Raw genomic sequence first — 18,399 nt, 5'->3', positions numbered from 1 at the left:
TCATTCTTCACAACAAGTGTTAATTAAGTGTGCTCCTTTTTAAGGGTTTCTTTCTGAGTTATTTTCTTGCCTATCCTTATTATTTTCCATTGAAAAATAGTTATTTGATAGTTGTATATTTGCTGTTTTCCTGATTTCAGAGTAAGGTCACCACTCGAGCATTTTCTCTTATATATGACTGGATGATACATTCAGGTCAGGACAGTTATAGCCTTCTCCGCAGGGATAATATCCTGGAGATATTCATGGCAGCTCAATACCTAGGTATTCGAGGTATGTCATACCAGATACACATTAATTCTATTCTAGTGGAATAATAACCCATAATTTCACTCCTTAAATGGATGTTTTTCTTGCTATAATATATGGTACCTACTAAGCCTTGTGGGATCATTTTGATGATCTAAAATTTGACTCTTAATTAGTACCAGAACTGTCAGAAACTCCTGAATACATTTAAGAATTTGAACAAGTTTCCCTTGGAGAAGAGGGAAATTGGTATGTTAGCTAGACATTATATGGCTCATGAAATCTGGCCCTCAGGAACTATTGGAGACAAAAGACAACTTTCTGCATGTTCACTCATTCATTTGAGAGTCACTCTCAGCAGTGCATCTCTGGAGAGAAAACTCTTGGTGGATGCCTAGCTTTGTGAGGTCAATTTTTTTCCTTCGTCACTTGGTTTTTTAAATTCAAAATTGCTGACTATCATTTGTGTAATTACTTTGCATGTATCAATATCATGGTTCAATTTGATTTCTGATGGCAACAGTGCATTAAGTACCATACGACTTGAGCTCTTTTTCTAAAGAGCCGTCTTAGTTGACCAAAATTTATTTTTCAAAATAATTTTGGTAGTAAGCAATTAAAATTGAGGATGTCTCAAGAATGTTTCCTCATAAGCTCCCTAGGGACAGCGAGTGTGCCTTAAATTGCTAGTGTGTGCTAAAATATATTCAAATGGGAATCTGAGAGTATGGTGACTTATATGATGTAATGGGGTTCTGCTTTGTCTCTAAGAATGAGAGATACTTATAGTCGAGGAAAGATACGCAAAAATAAAGAAATTTTTGCGTCCTGGACGGATCGGAATGCGGTTTTTTGCATTCGCTTGCAAAAATTATTTGTAAAAAAGTTACCATATTTTCATTTGGGAGAAACCTTTAGTTGCACCAGGTGTCCGGGGGAGGTTCGCCGATGCCATATTTGAATTCAGTGACCCAAAAAACCCCCGGATGCCGCTTGTTTTTCCTTTCCCGCATGAACTCTGGGACAGTTCCACGGAGATGACGTTCAATGGTGTTCCTGAGCCCCAGGTGGTCCGGGTGTCAATTTGAACATCATAACCGTGATCAGCGACCTCAAAAACCCCCGAGTACCTGTTCCGGGCCAGTTCTGACTCTTTTCTACAAAGTTATTATGTTTTCCAAAGGGCGTCTCAGAAATTGCATTTTCCGAGTGCATTTTGGCCTGCAGCAATGCAACTAAAGGTTTCTCCCAAATGAAAATATGGTAACTTTTTTACAAATAATTTTTGCAAGCGAATGCAAAATCTAATGCGTATCTTTCCTCGACTATTATAAGAGATTTGGTTCTGGAGCATTTTCTGTCTCTCTCTCTTAGAACTGAGAAATTAAAAAAATTAAATGTTTGTAAGTTTCAGGTGTCTGCAAGTTGGGAATGTTAGCAAGAATTTATGCAAATTTTCAGTTTTTTTAGAGTTGGAGTTACAAGAAATAGTTGTGAGATTTTTTTCCTTGAAGATTTTCTGTCATTTTTTTAGAGCTTAGATATATGAAATACATTTTATATTCATTTATATTTTAAAATGTTTAATATTTACCATTTGCTCATTAGTAAATATTTGCAAAAATAAATGCAAGTGCTAGTTTTGTCGATTCCTGCATGTTTTTTTGTTGGCAAGAATTATTATACTTTGACGGTAGATTAATGCTAGAAGTAAAAATACACTCTTGAAATTGATTTTCAACATTGCTGATTTAAAGAATAATTTTTAAAGAGCTGGAAGAACAATGTTGGGCCTTCATTGACAGCACAGTGATATTCTCAGAAGCTACAGCCTTCATGTTATACTTGGATGCTCGTAAGAAGAATAATAAGGAAGTTGCTCAGATTATGATACCTAGAGTGACGACTTTCTTCCTGCCTCTCGTTGCTTCAAATGACTACCTTCAGCTAACCCTGGAAGATGTTTGCACTTTACTATCATCAAACTATATCCAAATTCACTGGTAAGGATAGATTTACTGCCCATCATTTACACTGCTCTTATATATATCCATGAATCTGAGGGCGGATAGCTTGAGATTTTGTCCCATAAGTTGGTGCAATGAGCATTCATGCATGGCCTCAACAGAAACAAAAAATAAAAGTCCACCTTCCAAAAATAGAGGATTTCAATAATAATAATAATAATAATTGGTACTCAATGAATCAGTTGAAAGTAGTTGGAGAAATTCGCTGTATAGGAGTTTCCCAAAAAAGAAGCACCCTTATAACACATACAGCACATATATATGTGGTTACAATAACTTATCAATTCTGGAGTCCCTTGTGCCATTTATCCATTCCATGACTAACTGGTTCAAACTGAGCCTATGCCTGCATCTTATAACTAGATGGTAAATTTACTTAAAAGAACTACATATTTGACTAGATAGGAACATTAGGATCACACAATTTTGAGTTTTGAATCCTTTTAACTAATTCATGGAGTCGGCGCCTATGGACTTCTATATGGAGCTTAAGTATATCTAGAGGAGCAAGATGTTATACTATGCTAGAGCTATCTTTATCTGAAATTTGCTGACCAAACATATTTATTTTATTTGGCTTTCTTTGAGAGTGTTTACCAGGGTAAAGGTTTAAGTTTTTTTCCTCATGAAAAATTATGTGGATTTCTGTCACTAAAAATTTGTAGAATTCACATTTGGTGGCAGTTATTTGTAATGCATAGATTCAAGATGTATTTATTTGCAGTAATGTGTTAAATGTTAATGACTTTGATAGAATGAACATGCATATTTATTTATTCACTATGACTCTTTCAGTGAAATGCAAGTCTTTATGTCTGCTATTCGTTGGCTGATGTATGACTGGGCAGGAAGATCTAGTTATGTTGTTGAGGTGATGAGCTGTGTGCGTTTTGGGTGGATTTTGCCATGGCAGCTTGTGGACATCAGGCGTAACCCTGCAAATCCAGAGTTCCTCCAGGTTGCAAATCATCCAGAAGTAAACCAGATGGTGGAGGATGGTGTTGCGTATGTTTTGGTTCATCATTTAATAGGCAATGGCAGTCTATTCAATTGCATCTGATAATGGCTAAATTTAATGCTAAGTGTAGTTGAACCCTAGTTGTGGAGTAATTTCTCTCAGTTTAGAGAAGTAGATCCTTGTACATACCTGGAAAAAAAGTTTTAAGCCTATAGCTGCCCACATAATACAAATGAATTACTTGTAATGGCATAATGCCAGTGTCAAAGTTAAATATTTTCTCATTGGCTTACATTGGAAATGATGCCGAAAAAAAAATTAACTGATCCTAATAGTATGTAATTTTTGTAAATTAATGAAATCTGGTATCTCCAAGAGACAACCATGTAGTGAATTGATTTGTAAAAAGCATTTAGAAGAGATGGTGTGATGCTGAAGGGTTGTTTGATTTTATTTTTTTACAGGTTCGCCATCGTATGGTATTGGTATGGCAAGAGTAATGAGCAAGAATGTCTGACATGGGTGAGGGCCTTGGATTTGAAAGTGCCACAGCAGCGAAACTGGGATCCCAAGAAGCAGGTAATTATAGTCAATATCATGGAAAAAAATTGTTGCATCATTTAAATTACTGTACATATTTGAAAGAATCTGAGATGAGTTTTTTTTTTCATCCCAACTCCTGCAAAAAAGAGGGCTCATATAACAAGCAGATGCAAAATATTTGACTTTAAATGTGGGTTGCATAGTCTACTGCTGGTTCCATGACCTAAATTATGGATAACCTGTTTGCCACTGGATAGCTTTGCATGAAAAACCGAAAATAAAAATAGCAGCTCCATAAGTTAAATTATTTTATTTTACATTTTGAAGCAAAAAACTTATTTGTCAGCGGGCAAAGATTTGGCCGGCACCGATTAGAAGTTGGGTCCAGGGGCGCAGCAAAGAATTAAGGCTAGGGGAGGTTTCAGGCGCAACTAATACCTAGATGTGTGGGGGGTATTGCATAACCCCCAGGATAAGTGGGAGTTGTGGGGGTCCTCCTCCAGAAAATTTTTAAGATTAATGGTTTAAAATGACAAGTTTTACGGCTTTCTGAGGGATATTTGATTAATCCTAATGCTATTCTATGAGCAATACTAATCCATTTAAAAAAATGGATTAAAACTTAAAAATTTCTCTGAGCTCTGGGGGGGGATTTATTCCCCAAAACCCCCCTTGCTGTGCCACTGGTTGGGTCATATTAGAATAGTGTTCAACTTAGATCCATGCCAATATGTACAGTATTAGCATAAATAATGCAGATGATCCATGACTTTTTAACAACAAGCACTCCATACATGTGCTCTTGATTAGGATATATTGTGCAGTGAAAACCTCCTAATGACAAATTCAATGGCACTAGGAAAATTGGGACTTCATTGTAAGGGGTTGCAGTACATGGAGGTTTTGTGGGTTGCGTTTCTGCAGGATGAGCAAGCATTCATTTGGATTGAAGAGTAAGCCACAAATATAGCTTCTACATTGGAGTCCTTTAGGAATGTTCATTGGAAGGACGAGAAAATATGACCATGGTTATTGATAAAGTATGTCCATATACCATAAAACCCCTTTGGTTTCTCGAGGTAAATGATGAAATTTTCATAGAGGCAAGGTACTGAAAACGATCTAGAGGAGGATTCTGAAAACCTCAACTTTTCCCCTCCTTCCCACCTAAAAATTAAAAATGGGAGAAATACTGATTTTTTGGTACATTACAGCACTATAATGGATCTGGCTCCAAAACTGTTGAACTTCTCTCAAAGTTCATTCATTTTATGAAAAGATATACGATTCATATGATGTGCCGCTCATTTCTTTATACCTAAAGAAGTTCCGCAAAAACCCACCAAAGCCAAAGTTTGGAACAGAAATTTTCCAGATGCATACAATGGGCTAACAAGGGTCTCCTAATTTACACATCCGGATGCACATCGATTTTAAAATTTTTCGAACCACTTTCAAATGTAGTGCAAACTTGAAATTTCCTGGAAAAAATCTCAAACTCCGCCACTTACCCAGTGAGAAATGGGTGGTGGAATCCACGTGGAACCCACGTGGAGATGTAACGTGGATACCACGTGTTTTTGGTCGTGGAATCAACGTGGAATCCACGTGGAAATTTGGTGGAAAAATTAAAACAGCAGTAGGTGCTGTCCTAAAACCATTAAAACCTCAACCACTCTATATCTAAACCTTCTATATATGTGTCTACGATTTTTCATGTGCTCTCATGGCTGCCTTTCCACGAATTATATAAAAATAGAATGTGCGATACATTTTCACATAACTAGTGTGGTTTCAGGATGATAAATGACGCAATGTCACCAGAGAGTTAAGTTCCACAAATTAGAAATTCTGTTTAACATTTTATGCTAATCACCACAAATCCACTTGAAATCAACGTGGATTCCACGTGGGTCCAACCACTCAATATCCACCACCACCAAATATCCACCACTCAACGTGGATTCCACGTGGATTCCACCACCCATTTCTCACTGGGTAATATCAAAGCCATCTCCCGATGCTGAACAGTGTAGTCATCCATTAAAGTTTATAGGAGGTGGAGCTCCCTAAATGAGGTCTCTAAGCATCGCGAATCCATAAATAAAGCCCTTTGAGTGACTTAATTGACTCACTCATTGGTGGGCAAATTCCTAACCATTTGAAAAAGAGTTAGAGAATATTGCATGGAGGTGAGGAATAAAAATACCTCGTAGGAAAATTCAGGAAACCCTCACATTCTGTGTCTTTCCCCCATAAAAATTTTACATGGAGAAAATTCTAGTTTTCTGTGTTCACCTCAGGTTGACAGGCTGTGATGCTTACTGTACTGTGTTATTTAACTGACTGCTCATGTGCAGACTTCGTTAAAGGGATGTGAGGTATTCTTCCATGAATCACATATGGGAAGGACCTCAGACCAAGGCTATGGCTTTTTTAAATGGGGGTTTAGGTAAAATTTAGGTGTGTCAAGCATTGGCGGATACAGAGAAAATTAAGGGGGGGGCACAAAAGACATCTTGAGTTACCTTTACTTTTATCGCAATAAAAAATAATCAAGTCACATGCAGAGCTTCAGAAATTTTAACTAAAGTGATTTAACACACATTCAAGACAATGCCATCTTATGATATAAAAAAGTTAAAATTATGGTTCTGCTATGTTTGGCAATACGGGTGGCCCCGCAAAGGGGGGGCGTGCGCCCCCTGCGCCCCCCATCTGTATCCGCCACTGGTGTCAAGGTTTGTTATAAAGGGGTTTTACTTCATCATAGCACAGGGTCTTAAACCTCCAGTGTTAAATATCTAATATGCTGGCTAATGCTACTTTTGCTATAAGGAAATAGTCAACATTTAAATTATGCATAAAAACAAAAACATTGAAAAATTTTTTTTTGATTGCTCACTGCTATAGACATGAGCTGCTACCTGAGGTGCCACTATCAGAGGTTGGATGAGGAGACCATAATAATAATATGTAATGGCTTTATTTATAGAGGATTGAGGGGAAATTTTGAGCTCAGTGCATCATTTTTCCTGTATTTGAAATCTATATTATTTTTGTTATAGGAGTACTCCTCTTATCAAGAATTCCTTGATGAACTGGAAAATATTCGAAAAGCCATGGAAAAGAAGCGGCGGCAAATTAAAAGAATGCGTCGTGCGAACCCTACTTCTTATCAAGCTGTTGGCCACAGCAGCGCATCTGCCAATATTTCCAATAATGTAAGCAATTCTATCCCTTGTGACAACCCAAAAAATATTCCAGGCATGGGTAGCCATAAATCTTGGATGAAAGATAGTGGTTTGCATAGATTAGTTGAATCTCAAAGAAATACAACTGTAGAAAGCAATGATCAAAATGGTAGCATGCCTGTATCACCCAGGAATGGATCTTACCCAAAGGGTAATAGTAATAATGACTCTTACGGTGAACCAGGTCATCAGTACTTGAAAGCCAATGTTCATGATATTTTACCTCACATGGTCCCACCTCCAGAATGGTTAAAAGGATCTGAGAATGTAGCTAAGAGTTCTGGATCTCCTTGTAGAATGTAGCATTGGCACAGAAATGTTTTATGTTAGAAAACAAAATTTACTTGCACGCACGCTTAGTTCTGGTGTTGTTTCTTTAAAATTTAAAGTGCTGCCTTGTAAAAATTATGTGAGTTGTTTTTGTGATGTGTCATTCATTTAAATTAGAGAATTTCTTCCTAACGTGCAGTTGTGATAGGTTCTAAATAGGATTCAGTTGACAGAAAATTTTCTCCAGTGTCATTCTTTAATTTCTTGATGTGTTTCTTTGTCAGAACAGCCATACCTTTATTTTTTCAAATGTTCAGCTAAGGTGAATGTTACATAATTGCTCATTTACTTGAAATTGTTGTCTCCTATCTCAGCATGCATCACCTCTGTTATATCTATTGAAGGGAAAAGGCTTTATGTAGCAATATAGATGAAAAATATCTATGTAATTTTTATACTAAATTACTGTATGTAAATTTTAAATAAAGTGTAAAATTCAAATGATGGAAAGTGTCCTTTTTTTCCTTCACTTTTTAAAAGAAAGATTTGTATTACTTTCATTAATACTACATTAGTGCATAAAATCATCTTCATAATATTTTAAGCAATTAGATTGCTCTGGCATATTCTAAATCAATAGCCTTCAAAAATGATAACTTGCTGATGTTTGTTGTGGTTCGAGACAACATTTGTTTGGATCAGTCAAAAATTAACTTTGTTTCACCATTGTCACTCACGTCACTTTTGGCTTCTTTCTCTTCATTTTTGTTGCCAAAGCAATCTTCTTGATAGTAAATAACCCAATAGCCAGTTTACCATCGTTAAGGTGTTAATGTAGTAATTTTAAAATTTTGTGTAATTATTTTGACTGCCTCATTTTTGAATCTTATTGCCTTATACCCTCACTTTCATAATGTTTTCAAAGTCATTCATGTTTAAAATATTTCATTTTTTAGTCTCATTAGTACAACTGGCAGGTGGATTTTCTTTTTTCTCATTTCATCTGTATGTGAAGTTTTGTGAGTATTCCAATTCATGGGCTTTACAAGATTATTCCCCATATCATGATATTATCATCACTGATCAACTATCCTAAAATTGATTTGATGCAGCTCTTCACTCAACTTGTGATAAATGATAGAGCAATAAAGTGATGAATAGCGAAATGGCACCAATTGGCATTCCTCCACTCTCTTAGTTAGACCATTCAGTTCCTATTAGCATCATCTGCTTTGAAAGTGTGTGAATAAAATTTAAATATAGGGATGTAGCATATAGATTTTGTTTTTTTTTTATTTTTCCCAGAAAGATAGCCACCCAAGCAAAAGATAAGGGGAAAGCAAACAGTGAATCACTGCTCCATATCATCCATAATATTCAGGAAAAAAAGAAAGACATTGCTATCAGTGTCATTCAAAGCTCTCCTTCAGTGATGAGAGTGCAGCCCCTGTCACTAAAGAAGAAAAGACAAAAGTGTAGCCCTGTGACACGAAACTGTATAAAGAGAGTAAGGCCCCAGCGGAAAAACTCTGAAGAAGCAAAAGGTAGGATACTATTGCTTTGCATGCTTGACTGCTGGAAACTGCTGACTTGATATTCATTTTAGTTATGAAAATAAGGGAAGAAATGATCAGCTTAACCCTTTCCTGCCAGTACCTATGGAAGGAAAATGTTTTCCATGCTGCGAGTAGCATGAGAATATTTTAATCCTCCCTGAATGGAGCTCTTTCCTGGGGAGGAGTTGCTCGGGTATTCTCGTCCCTTGGATTTGGGACCCAACTCAACGAAACACCAGGCATTTAATCAGGCCACTATACTTGAACTCCAACCCTTTCTAAGCACAATTCCACGGTCAACTTGATGCATTATCAGTGATTTTTAAAATATATTTTGCTTATGATTTTCAATAATTTACCAATTATTTGAGAACGACAAATATTTTTTTATTCATTGTAGAATTTTAATTGGAATTCTAGCATTGATAATATCAAAGTTTGCTAACACAAAGTAGGTACTAAGACTTTTACTCCAGAAGTCCATTAAATATAACATTAAAATTTCATTTAAAAATTGCTTAAGCACATAACAGAATAAAGGGTTCATTTCAATGTATAAAAAATTAGAGAATGTAACAAATTTTTCTTTCCAAAAATCATTGACAATTCCGTGAATTCCTGATGTCAGGAGGATCATTAATGCATGGGAGGGCTGGTCACAATTGCCAAGGAGTGGCACTATGAGGTCTTGCTAAGCTGGGTCACAGTCAGGGACGGAATATCTCCAACCATTGCTAGCTCAGCAGTCACTTCCCTATCCCTGCACCAGCTATAGCCGATATTCGTTTATAAGCATTGAAAAATTCACGCCAGCTATCGCTGACATTAGGTCTTCCTCATATAGTAATGCGTGTCTGCTAAAGCTGACGTGGCATATAAAGGAATTAAAAATTACCTGTTTGTTTTCTTAAAAACATATAGGAGAATACTAATTCTCAACGGATTACTATTTTCGCTAAAATAGAGCTCACCCCAAAATATAAATATGGATTTCACATTCACATTTTGAGCCACAGTCAATTCCTTTCCTTAAGCCAACTGCAATTAAGCACATGCTCTACTTATATGCATTTCTGGTCTTTGAAAAAAGCATCATAAGAGTTTTTATTGTGGCTCCCCGAATAGATCCCCAAATGGATCAGTTAATTTATCCATTGCCTGATGCATATTTTTTTCATATCTCTTTCTTTCCTAGCTTTACTTAACAAAAAAAGACTATGGGAAAATTTTAACAATGCAGCATGTATCATTCAAAGAAATGTCAAGTCTTACTGCTTGAGGAAAAAATGGAGGAGCTTGGTGTTTCAATTGATGCATGTTGAGATGAAAAAGAGAAAGTCTGCTATAATCATTCAAAGCTGGTGGAGGAAAATTAGAGCACAGAGGAAATTCAGGTCAGTTTTCTTCAACAATCACCAACTATATATTTGTCCCCAAGAGTAAATTTAACCCTCTTAATGCTATCTTCCCTGGAGTGGTGAGAAATGCTGAGGGTATTTTCATAAAATGTAGCAACTAGGAAAAAAAAACAATGCAAAGCTATTTTATTACGTATCCATATGAGTTTTTTTTTAATGGATGAGATAAAACCGGTTAATACTGACAAACTATTTTTACCTTTACTGAAATAAGTTATAGCAAATTAAATAAGCTAAATAGCTTAGAAATGCTACAAATCCCCACCAATGGTGTGTGAGAACAAGGCATGCAGCACTAGGACAAAAAAATATGGGTCTTAAACTCTGCAATAAATAGGGTGGTTACCTATTTTTTTTATTGCCTAAATTGAAAGATTATTACTCCTGGATTACGTATTTCATGCTTTTAGATTTTTAAATGACGACATCTATTTTTCGCGATTAAATGAAATGTGAAAATTGTCAAGCACCTGAAAACGCGATGGCTAAGTATGAATGCTGGGAGATCTCCGTGTGACGTCGTTCTGGTTCCCGCTGCCACAAGTGAAGTAGCCTTGGGGCGAGGCTTTGAGTGCTGATATGATGCAGGATGCTAGCAGGTAGCAGAGTACCCTGCTAGGAGGTAATGCTTGGCTTAAATAAGGATTATTAATACCTTATCAAACAAAGAAAACTTTCCGACCATAGCCAGTTTTAATAGGTGATTATTAAGAGATGTTTCCCTGAGCTCTGTGCCTCATGCATGCATTGGTAATCTCAGACGATGTAAAACTCCTATCTACTCATATAGAAACTAGGTCCCTGTGACGTCACGTGGAGTGGCATCGCTTGGGCGCCAATCTGGCCTTTTTCAAATGCAGTTAAAATTGGCCATGGCCATTCGTCTAGACTGGGATTTATAAAACCAAATAAAAACAAATAATTTTAATATAATGAATACACTAATGGTGGGTAACGAATCGCAATCAATGCCTTTCGTTTTCTTTGATGAAGGAAACTACCCTATTGCCTTGCGAAATAAATAAATTTGAATCAATCAACGTATTCAAAATTTAACTGGTTCAATTCTTGAAAAGGAATGTTTTCAACTCTGTTGATGAATTTATGCAGCTATAACTATATGTATTTATGCAATATTGACATGTCCTATATTTGTATGCTAAAAATATTTTCTGGATAAATAAATGATTATTATTATTAAATAATGGACTAGATAAGAGCCGATATATCCGCCTGCTGCACTTTTCGCCCGAGCGGATAAAGCCGATCTATATCAGCCCACCACGCTGAAAGGGTTAAGATTGTAGTGATTGAGATAGCTTGAATGCCTCCCATTGACTGAGATGGCATAAGAAGTTTTGGTTCTTTAGGTATGTTTATTTTCAAGATAACTGCTCTGTGATAAGTGAATTGGGTAAATGAATAGAGCCGTGAACACGATGCCTGATTCTCACTCCAGGAATACCTTTTTTTTCTTTTTACTTCCTGGACAATCCTAATGGTCTCATAACCCTCTAGGTCCAGAAAGTCCTTTAGCTTAGCTACTTGTACGTGTTTTGGGGGCTGAATTTGAGGTCTGGAGGTTATTAGCATTTCCCACAATGAGCTTATAAAAGCCCAAGCAAGACTTTCAATTACCATTTTTACTGACTTTCAAGCTGCGGTGTTGGACATAAATATATGCTAACAATTTGTTCCACATTATCAAAATTTGAATACACTTTACAGGATTTTGCTATCATCTAAAAGGAGGAAAAACTCTGTTACTGTGAGTCCAATTAGAACGAATAAAAGTCTTGCATTAAAAGATAAGAGAATGGCCTACATCACATCTAAGCTTCAGTCATGTTCATTAAGGTGAATTTCGTTGCCCTTATTATTTTGTTCTTATTACCTTATTATTGGCTACCACTAGGTGATGCCACTTAGCTTAAGGTCAGTGTAGTCTACCAGTGGTGACCTTCAATGTTGAGAACAGCCAATATGAATAGCTGAAAACATCTAGGTCATCCTGGTTAGATCACACTGTGCATGCCTCCTCATATTAAACTTATGCTTCGTTTGTTTAATACGTAAAACTAAATGACAATAAGAAGGCACCCTTTGAAATATGTATGTAACTTTGTGTCTTCCATTCTTATACATCCATCTCCTATATTCCAACTTATTTTCTTTTTTTTTATTTCAAGTGAAGCTCATCAGTATGTGAGAAGCTCAATACCTTCAACCTCTCTATACTTTCATGATTGGGAAGCTATTCTTGTGTTTGGTGGCATCACACCTAAAATGAGCACCAATGGTATACATTTTGTATCTCCAAAAAATAATCAAGGTGAGAGTATTAATGGACAAGGTAACGGCATGCTTGGTTTTCACTGCATGTGGTTCATAGATATTATAGTCTATGTTAAATATGTACATAAAAATATACTTTATGAATGATGAATGAGTTTTTGTAAGAAATGTACTTTATTTTGAAACTTTAAATTCCCTCAACTTTTTAAGTCCATTTTATTTCAATTTCAATGAATTACGTAGTATAAGTTCATTTTACCGCCAGATAAATATTCTTTTTGAAGTCCATAGTGAAGCTCATAGTCCAGTCCTTGGATGCAAGGTATGAGGAAAAGCTTTTAATATCCAAGATTTGCTCAGTGGTAAGAGTCAAATATCTTGAACAAATCACCAAAACCCTCAACCGAGGAGGGGCAAGTGGAGGGGAGGAATGTGAAAAAGTCAGGGTACATTATAATATTTTCAGGGTAAAGACTAGGAGGATGAATTTGGGACTCTTGTAAGAACGCTGCATTGCAGATACTTCTGTTATGACTGGAAAAAATAATATAATGCAATATAAACAATATATCTTCCTCAATTAAAGTTTCGATTTTTAAATTTAAAATATTGTGAACTAAAAATATGTATAGTCAAATGATGAATACCAAGATAAAAATACCATTGTGTGGCAGGACTCTATGTTGCTGAAAGTGACCTATTCCATCAAGAACTTTAATCAGGTTTATCATTGAATCATTGTCGGTATTACTGGCTCTTATTTTATTATGTATGCCTTGATTTCTGGGAATTCAGAAAAACTTAATTGTGCTCTTGGCAGGTTTTTTCTCAAAACAGAGCATTGGAGCGGATGGAAGTCATATTCTTCGTTTTAATCCTGGTACAAACGAGTGGGAGCAAGTACCACTGGCATTACCAGAAGGGAGGCAACACCATTCTTGTGCTTTTCTAGCTGGTCTTGTGTATGTTGTTGGTAAGTTCTGGGCAAAATAGTTGATTGATGTATACTGTACATAGTTACAAACTTAAGAGAAGATGGCGATATTTAATTGACTGTGTAACTATGGGTGTAGTTTTGGGGGGGCCAGTGGGAGCCTGCTGTTTTCAGAGGTTAATTTTAAAAAATTTCCAATTTGGTCCAATGGGCCAGTTCACCTTTCACCCATAAAAAATGATAATGCTAAAATATCTAAAAATGCATATAAAATGAATTTTTGTAGAGATACACGAATTTGACCTATTACACATATCAGTGTAGTCCTTTCTATTCCTCAAAACACAACAAACCTATCAATTCATTTGTTGCATATATAAATATGCTTATATTTTCACTCCTCTCAATATACCTACATAGAGCTTATATTTTAATTGGTGTTAAGTCCCAAAGTTACTTCATATGGATTCGCTTTGCAGGTGGGTGTTGTGTGAAAAAAGACTTAGGATCATTTAAGAAAGAAGCTGCAACCAGTATTTCAAGATCTGATATAGTTGGAACGACATGGGTGTTAGATCCAGCCAATGGTGTCTGGAAACAGCTGTCATGCCTCACTATACCTCGTCAAGATTTTTCTCTGATTGCAGCCAATGGATGTCTTTATGCTATTGGAGGAATGGATGGAAATGGACAGTATGTTGGCTACAGTTTTTTCATAACTTTGCCTCTTGGAGAGTACAAGCTGTGAAGCTTGTACAAATCTAAGGTATTGCTTAGCAAACAATATTGGGTCTGAATAGATCTAATTTACGGAAAGTGGATGTTGGCCTAGAAAGGGAGAATATTGGTAGGCTATTGTCACTATTAGAATGTTGATAGGCCAACAAAAATCCTCACGGTGCAAGGTGGGCCATGGAGGGGAAGAAGCAGGCCTCTCATCCTAAGTGTGGGTGTATCTTATGCACCTTGTGGTTTAGTCTGGGGTGCATCCTATTGTGCACCCAATATTGTATCATAAACAACCTTTAAGCTGAGGCACTGATTGATAAAAGCACATCAATTGCAATTTAATGAGTGATTTAATACAATGAGGGAATTTAATATGTACAGTGGAAATTCTAATTTTTTTCACCTTCTGTGGTTTGGTTTTGTTTCTATGAAATGGTATTTTTTATCCTGTAGGAATGTCTCATTTATTAGAAATGATTTGATTGAATATATTAAATATGCATGCCAAATTTGGCAAGGATTCCATGGGACTCCAAATCATACAGACTTCTTGGAATTCTTTTCTGCAGACTTATAGAATTAGTAAATATAAAGCTTAAACGAAGTACATAAATGAATGTCTGTAATTCTTCAAAATTTGAAAGAGTTTTGCATGATTCTTTGGAATTCTTATAGTGCAATTCACATTGGTTCTGGGTGCTGATATGATTCTTTTATGATTATGTGATATTTGCATGGGCGTACATGCATTTTGCACTGAATTAGTTTACTTTAAGTTTACATTCTCTCATGATTAGGATCCTTGCTTCTGTTGAGCAATTTAATCCCAAGAGAGGAAAGTGGTCATTTGTTTCTCCAATGCCTGAGCCACGAGTGGGTCATGCTGCTGCAAGGCATCTTGACTTGATATGGGTAGCTGGTGGGATTTCAGCTCCATCACCTCTGTTTTTGGAATCAGCCTCTCGATTTGGTAGTTCCCTATCCTCTGTCATAACCAACTCTGGAGCAACTATTTCTGATTCTGTTTTCGTATTTGACCTAAAGGTTGACAGGTGAGTTATTAATTAAATGTCATGTAGTTTATGTATCACAATGTTTATTTTTGTAAACCCAGATTGAAAAATGCCTTTGATAAGTCCATTAATATCAGCTGATAGCAAGGTTGTTCCCAGTGAGAAATGGGTGGTGGAATCCACGTGGAACCCACGTGGAAAATTAACGTGGATACCACGTGTTTTTGGTCGTGGAATCAACGTGGAACCCACGTGGAAATTTGGTGGAAAAATTAAAACAGCAGTTGGTGCTGTCCTAAAACCATTAAAACCTCAACCACTCTATATCTAAACCTTCTATATATGTGTCTACGATTTTTCATGTGCTCTCATGGCTGCCTTTCCACGAATTATATAAAAATAGAATGTGCGATACATTTTCACATAACTAGCGTGGTTTCAGGATGATAAATGACGCAATGTCACCAGAGAGTTTAGTTCCACAAATTAGAAATTCTGTTTAACATTTTATGATAATCACCACAAATCCACTTGAAATCAACGTGGATTCCACTTGGGTCCAACCACTCAATATCCACCACCACCAAATATCCACCACTCAACGTGGATTCCACGTGGGTTCCACGTGGATTCCACCACCCATTTCTCACTGGGTTGAGGTCAAGAGAGAGGGGTGGTATCAGGGAATTCAAATCCCTGACAAAATATATGATTGTCTTTAATATGCACCCTCCAAAAAATTTTTGTGTGTTTTTTGTATGTTTAAAAGGCATTTCTTCAACTTTTTACACATTTATTGTCTTTTGCCAGTCTTAGCTTTAAATAAGCTTTAAATCATGACTCTACTGTAATTTACAGTAGAAAAATAAGGAATTATGTACATATGTATGTATTTCAAGACACGTTTTTTGGCAAAAATGCTATTAAAAACTTACATGAGCATAAAATGCACAATTTTTTTCCCAAAACTGTCTATAGGTGTATTTTATTTGAGGTGAATATAGTTCTATTAAGAATTTTTTATCAAAATCTGAGATCCTAAGGGATCCTATAAGTTCATTGGATTGAGGTGGAATGACCCGCCTAATATTTGGAAGGAAGTTTGAATTCAATTTGTGCATAAAATAACTATTAATTGCTTTATTTTACAGATGGTTTGCATTTATGCCTCTCCGATTTCCTCGGACTTATTCATCTCTCTTCTCCATAAATGACAGACTATTTGTGGTTGGTGGAGCAGCTACATTTTTTAAAGGCAAGGTTAAAACATTAGTAATTTTATTAAAATTCTTTCATTTATAAAAATTTTCAAAATAATGGAAGAGACATTATTAACTATTTTTATTGGAGTTCATTTATTTCCACATATGAGAGTCAGTTGCAAAACAGAAGTTTAAAACTAGGGGATGCATGAGTGGACCAGGGGCTGGAATGGGGAAAATAAAGAAATTATGAGGTACTACCAAAGTCTAGTTAAATTAATGATGCACGAGGGATTGGCTATGGCATGCATTCATTCTTGATCATATTTATTATTCATTTATATTTAGATGCAAAATGTCATAGGCTGTCTTTATTTAAAATTAAATGACTTAAGCTTTCATTTATATTGACCTGTGGTAATATCATCCATCCATCTTATATTAATGGAAGAGGATGTCTCTTTGCTTGCTGTGCACAGTGGCGGATACAGATGCACGCCCTCCCCTTGCAGGGCCACCTGTATTGCCAAACATTGCGGAACCACAATTGTAACTTTTTTATATCATAGGGTGGCATTGTCTTGAATATGCATATAATCACTTTCATTAAAAATTTCTGAAGCTCTGCATGTGACTTGATTGTTTTTTATTACGATAAAAGTAAAGGTAACTCAAGATATCTTTTTTGCCCCCCCTTGCGTTTTCTCTTTATCCACTACTGGCTGTGCACCTCCATACGGCAGCCCGGATTGCGAACGAAGTTGTTTAATAGGTGTATATCATGTTCCCAAAGCCCTTATTGCAACTTTTGGTTGCGTCTGACGCGTACTTTCCGTCGTTTTTTATTACCATTTGTTAAGGCCGTTTTACACAGAATTGCGCAATCTGACGTACGTGCAAAGACGCAATCAAAATTGCATATTGTGAAGCGGTGAATTGCTAGAACACATGCGAGAATGCGTGGATGCGAGATGGCAAAATAGCCCCTGTTCTAATTTCGTTCATGCATTCGCGCAATTCCATGCCATTTTAGAAATTAATGCAGCTCCAACCGGCATAATTCCGTGCCCCGTGTAAAACGGCCTTTATATCACGTCATGCAACTTCTGCCGTTTGACATCCTGATGAATAGGCACACCTCCTGACACACTGAAAAGAGGAAACATAACTCAAAGGATACTGCATTTAGCTATTGGGTGAGCCAGGCGCCAGAATTGAAGAAAAATGAGGTTCCTTCCATATTTTTGGTTACGTAAATAAAATAATATTTTTCTATATTTTTGGCTCACTGCCCATAATGCAGTCCAGTGTACATATAGTAATTCCTAATAGGAAGAGGTGACACGGCACCTTATCCACAATAAATGAATTAGCAGTGGCTACGAGTGGGAATGGAAGATTTAATTACAAGCATTGTAATGAGGTGTTAGTTATATAATTTTGTTTGGATGAATCATAAAATGAAGATAAATTTTACTGTCATCCGTGTGTAGTTATGGGGAAAAAAGTGTACGTACTTGTAGCCACAAATGATCCAAGCTTACATCCTCTGAGCTGACAGGTTAACTTTCAATAAGATTAAAATCAATAATTGTGGAACTGGTGTTGTAACATTAAAATTGACAGAAACTTGCAGCGGATCAATGATTCATACCACACAAATACGCCTTGAAACAAGTTGTAAAGCCAAATTAATTAGGTTTCAGTGATTACCATTATCTAACAGGACAATATCTTAATGAGGGACTTGTCAGTGGGGTGGAAAGAAAGGGAAGGGAATTTTAATCCTGAAATGTCCTGAAAACTGATATCACCTGCTAGATATCATGTATCATAACCTGTGTCATTGCTTTATTATTAGCAAATTTAGAAGGTTTCAGAAATTCCTCCAGTACACAGGAAAAATGTTTGTATTTTCAGTATTTCCTTTATTTTCCAGGCATATAACCCT

At 36.3% G+C, this 18,399-nt stretch overlaps 1 protein-coding gene across 1 annotated transcript in view; it reads left to right on the top strand.

Moving 5' to 3' along the window:
• LOC124164951 overlaps window positions 1–18,395 on the top strand; it is a 40,752-nt gene extending 22,357 nt beyond the window's left edge. Inside the window, exons 14-27 of the mRNA XM_046542189.1 lie at window positions 141–273; window positions 2,021–2,252; window positions 3,072–3,281; window positions 3,699–3,813; window positions 6,846–7,330; window positions 8,607–8,845; window positions 10,053–10,251; window positions 12,004–12,132; window positions 12,465–12,607; window positions 13,391–13,543; window positions 13,984–14,197; window positions 15,031–15,285; window positions 16,398–16,501; window positions 18,388–18,395. Coding sequence (XP_046398145.1) covers window positions 141–273; window positions 2,021–2,252; window positions 3,072–3,281; window positions 3,699–3,813; window positions 6,846–7,330; window positions 8,607–8,845; window positions 10,053–10,251; window positions 12,004–12,132; window positions 12,465–12,607; window positions 13,391–13,543; window positions 13,984–14,197; window positions 15,031–15,285; window positions 16,398–16,501; window positions 18,388–18,395 — 2,619 coding nt within the window. The remainder of the gene's footprint in view (window positions 1–140; window positions 274–2,020; window positions 2,253–3,071; window positions 3,282–3,698; window positions 3,814–6,845; window positions 7,331–8,606; window positions 8,846–10,052; window positions 10,252–12,003; window positions 12,133–12,464; window positions 12,608–13,390; window positions 13,544–13,983; window positions 14,198–15,030; window positions 15,286–16,397; window positions 16,502–18,387) is intronic.
• Window positions 18,396–18,399: the final 4 nt, after the last annotated feature.

This window comes from Ischnura elegans, chromosome 9, assembly GCF_921293095.1.
Source record: "Ischnura elegans chromosome 9, ioIscEleg1.1, whole genome shotgun sequence".
NCBI lineage: Eukaryota > Metazoa > Arthropoda > Insecta > Odonata > Coenagrionidae > Ischnura > Ischnura elegans.
The sequence above is the reverse complement of the archived record's forward strand: the minus strand, read 5'-3'. Positions and strand labels throughout refer to the sequence as shown.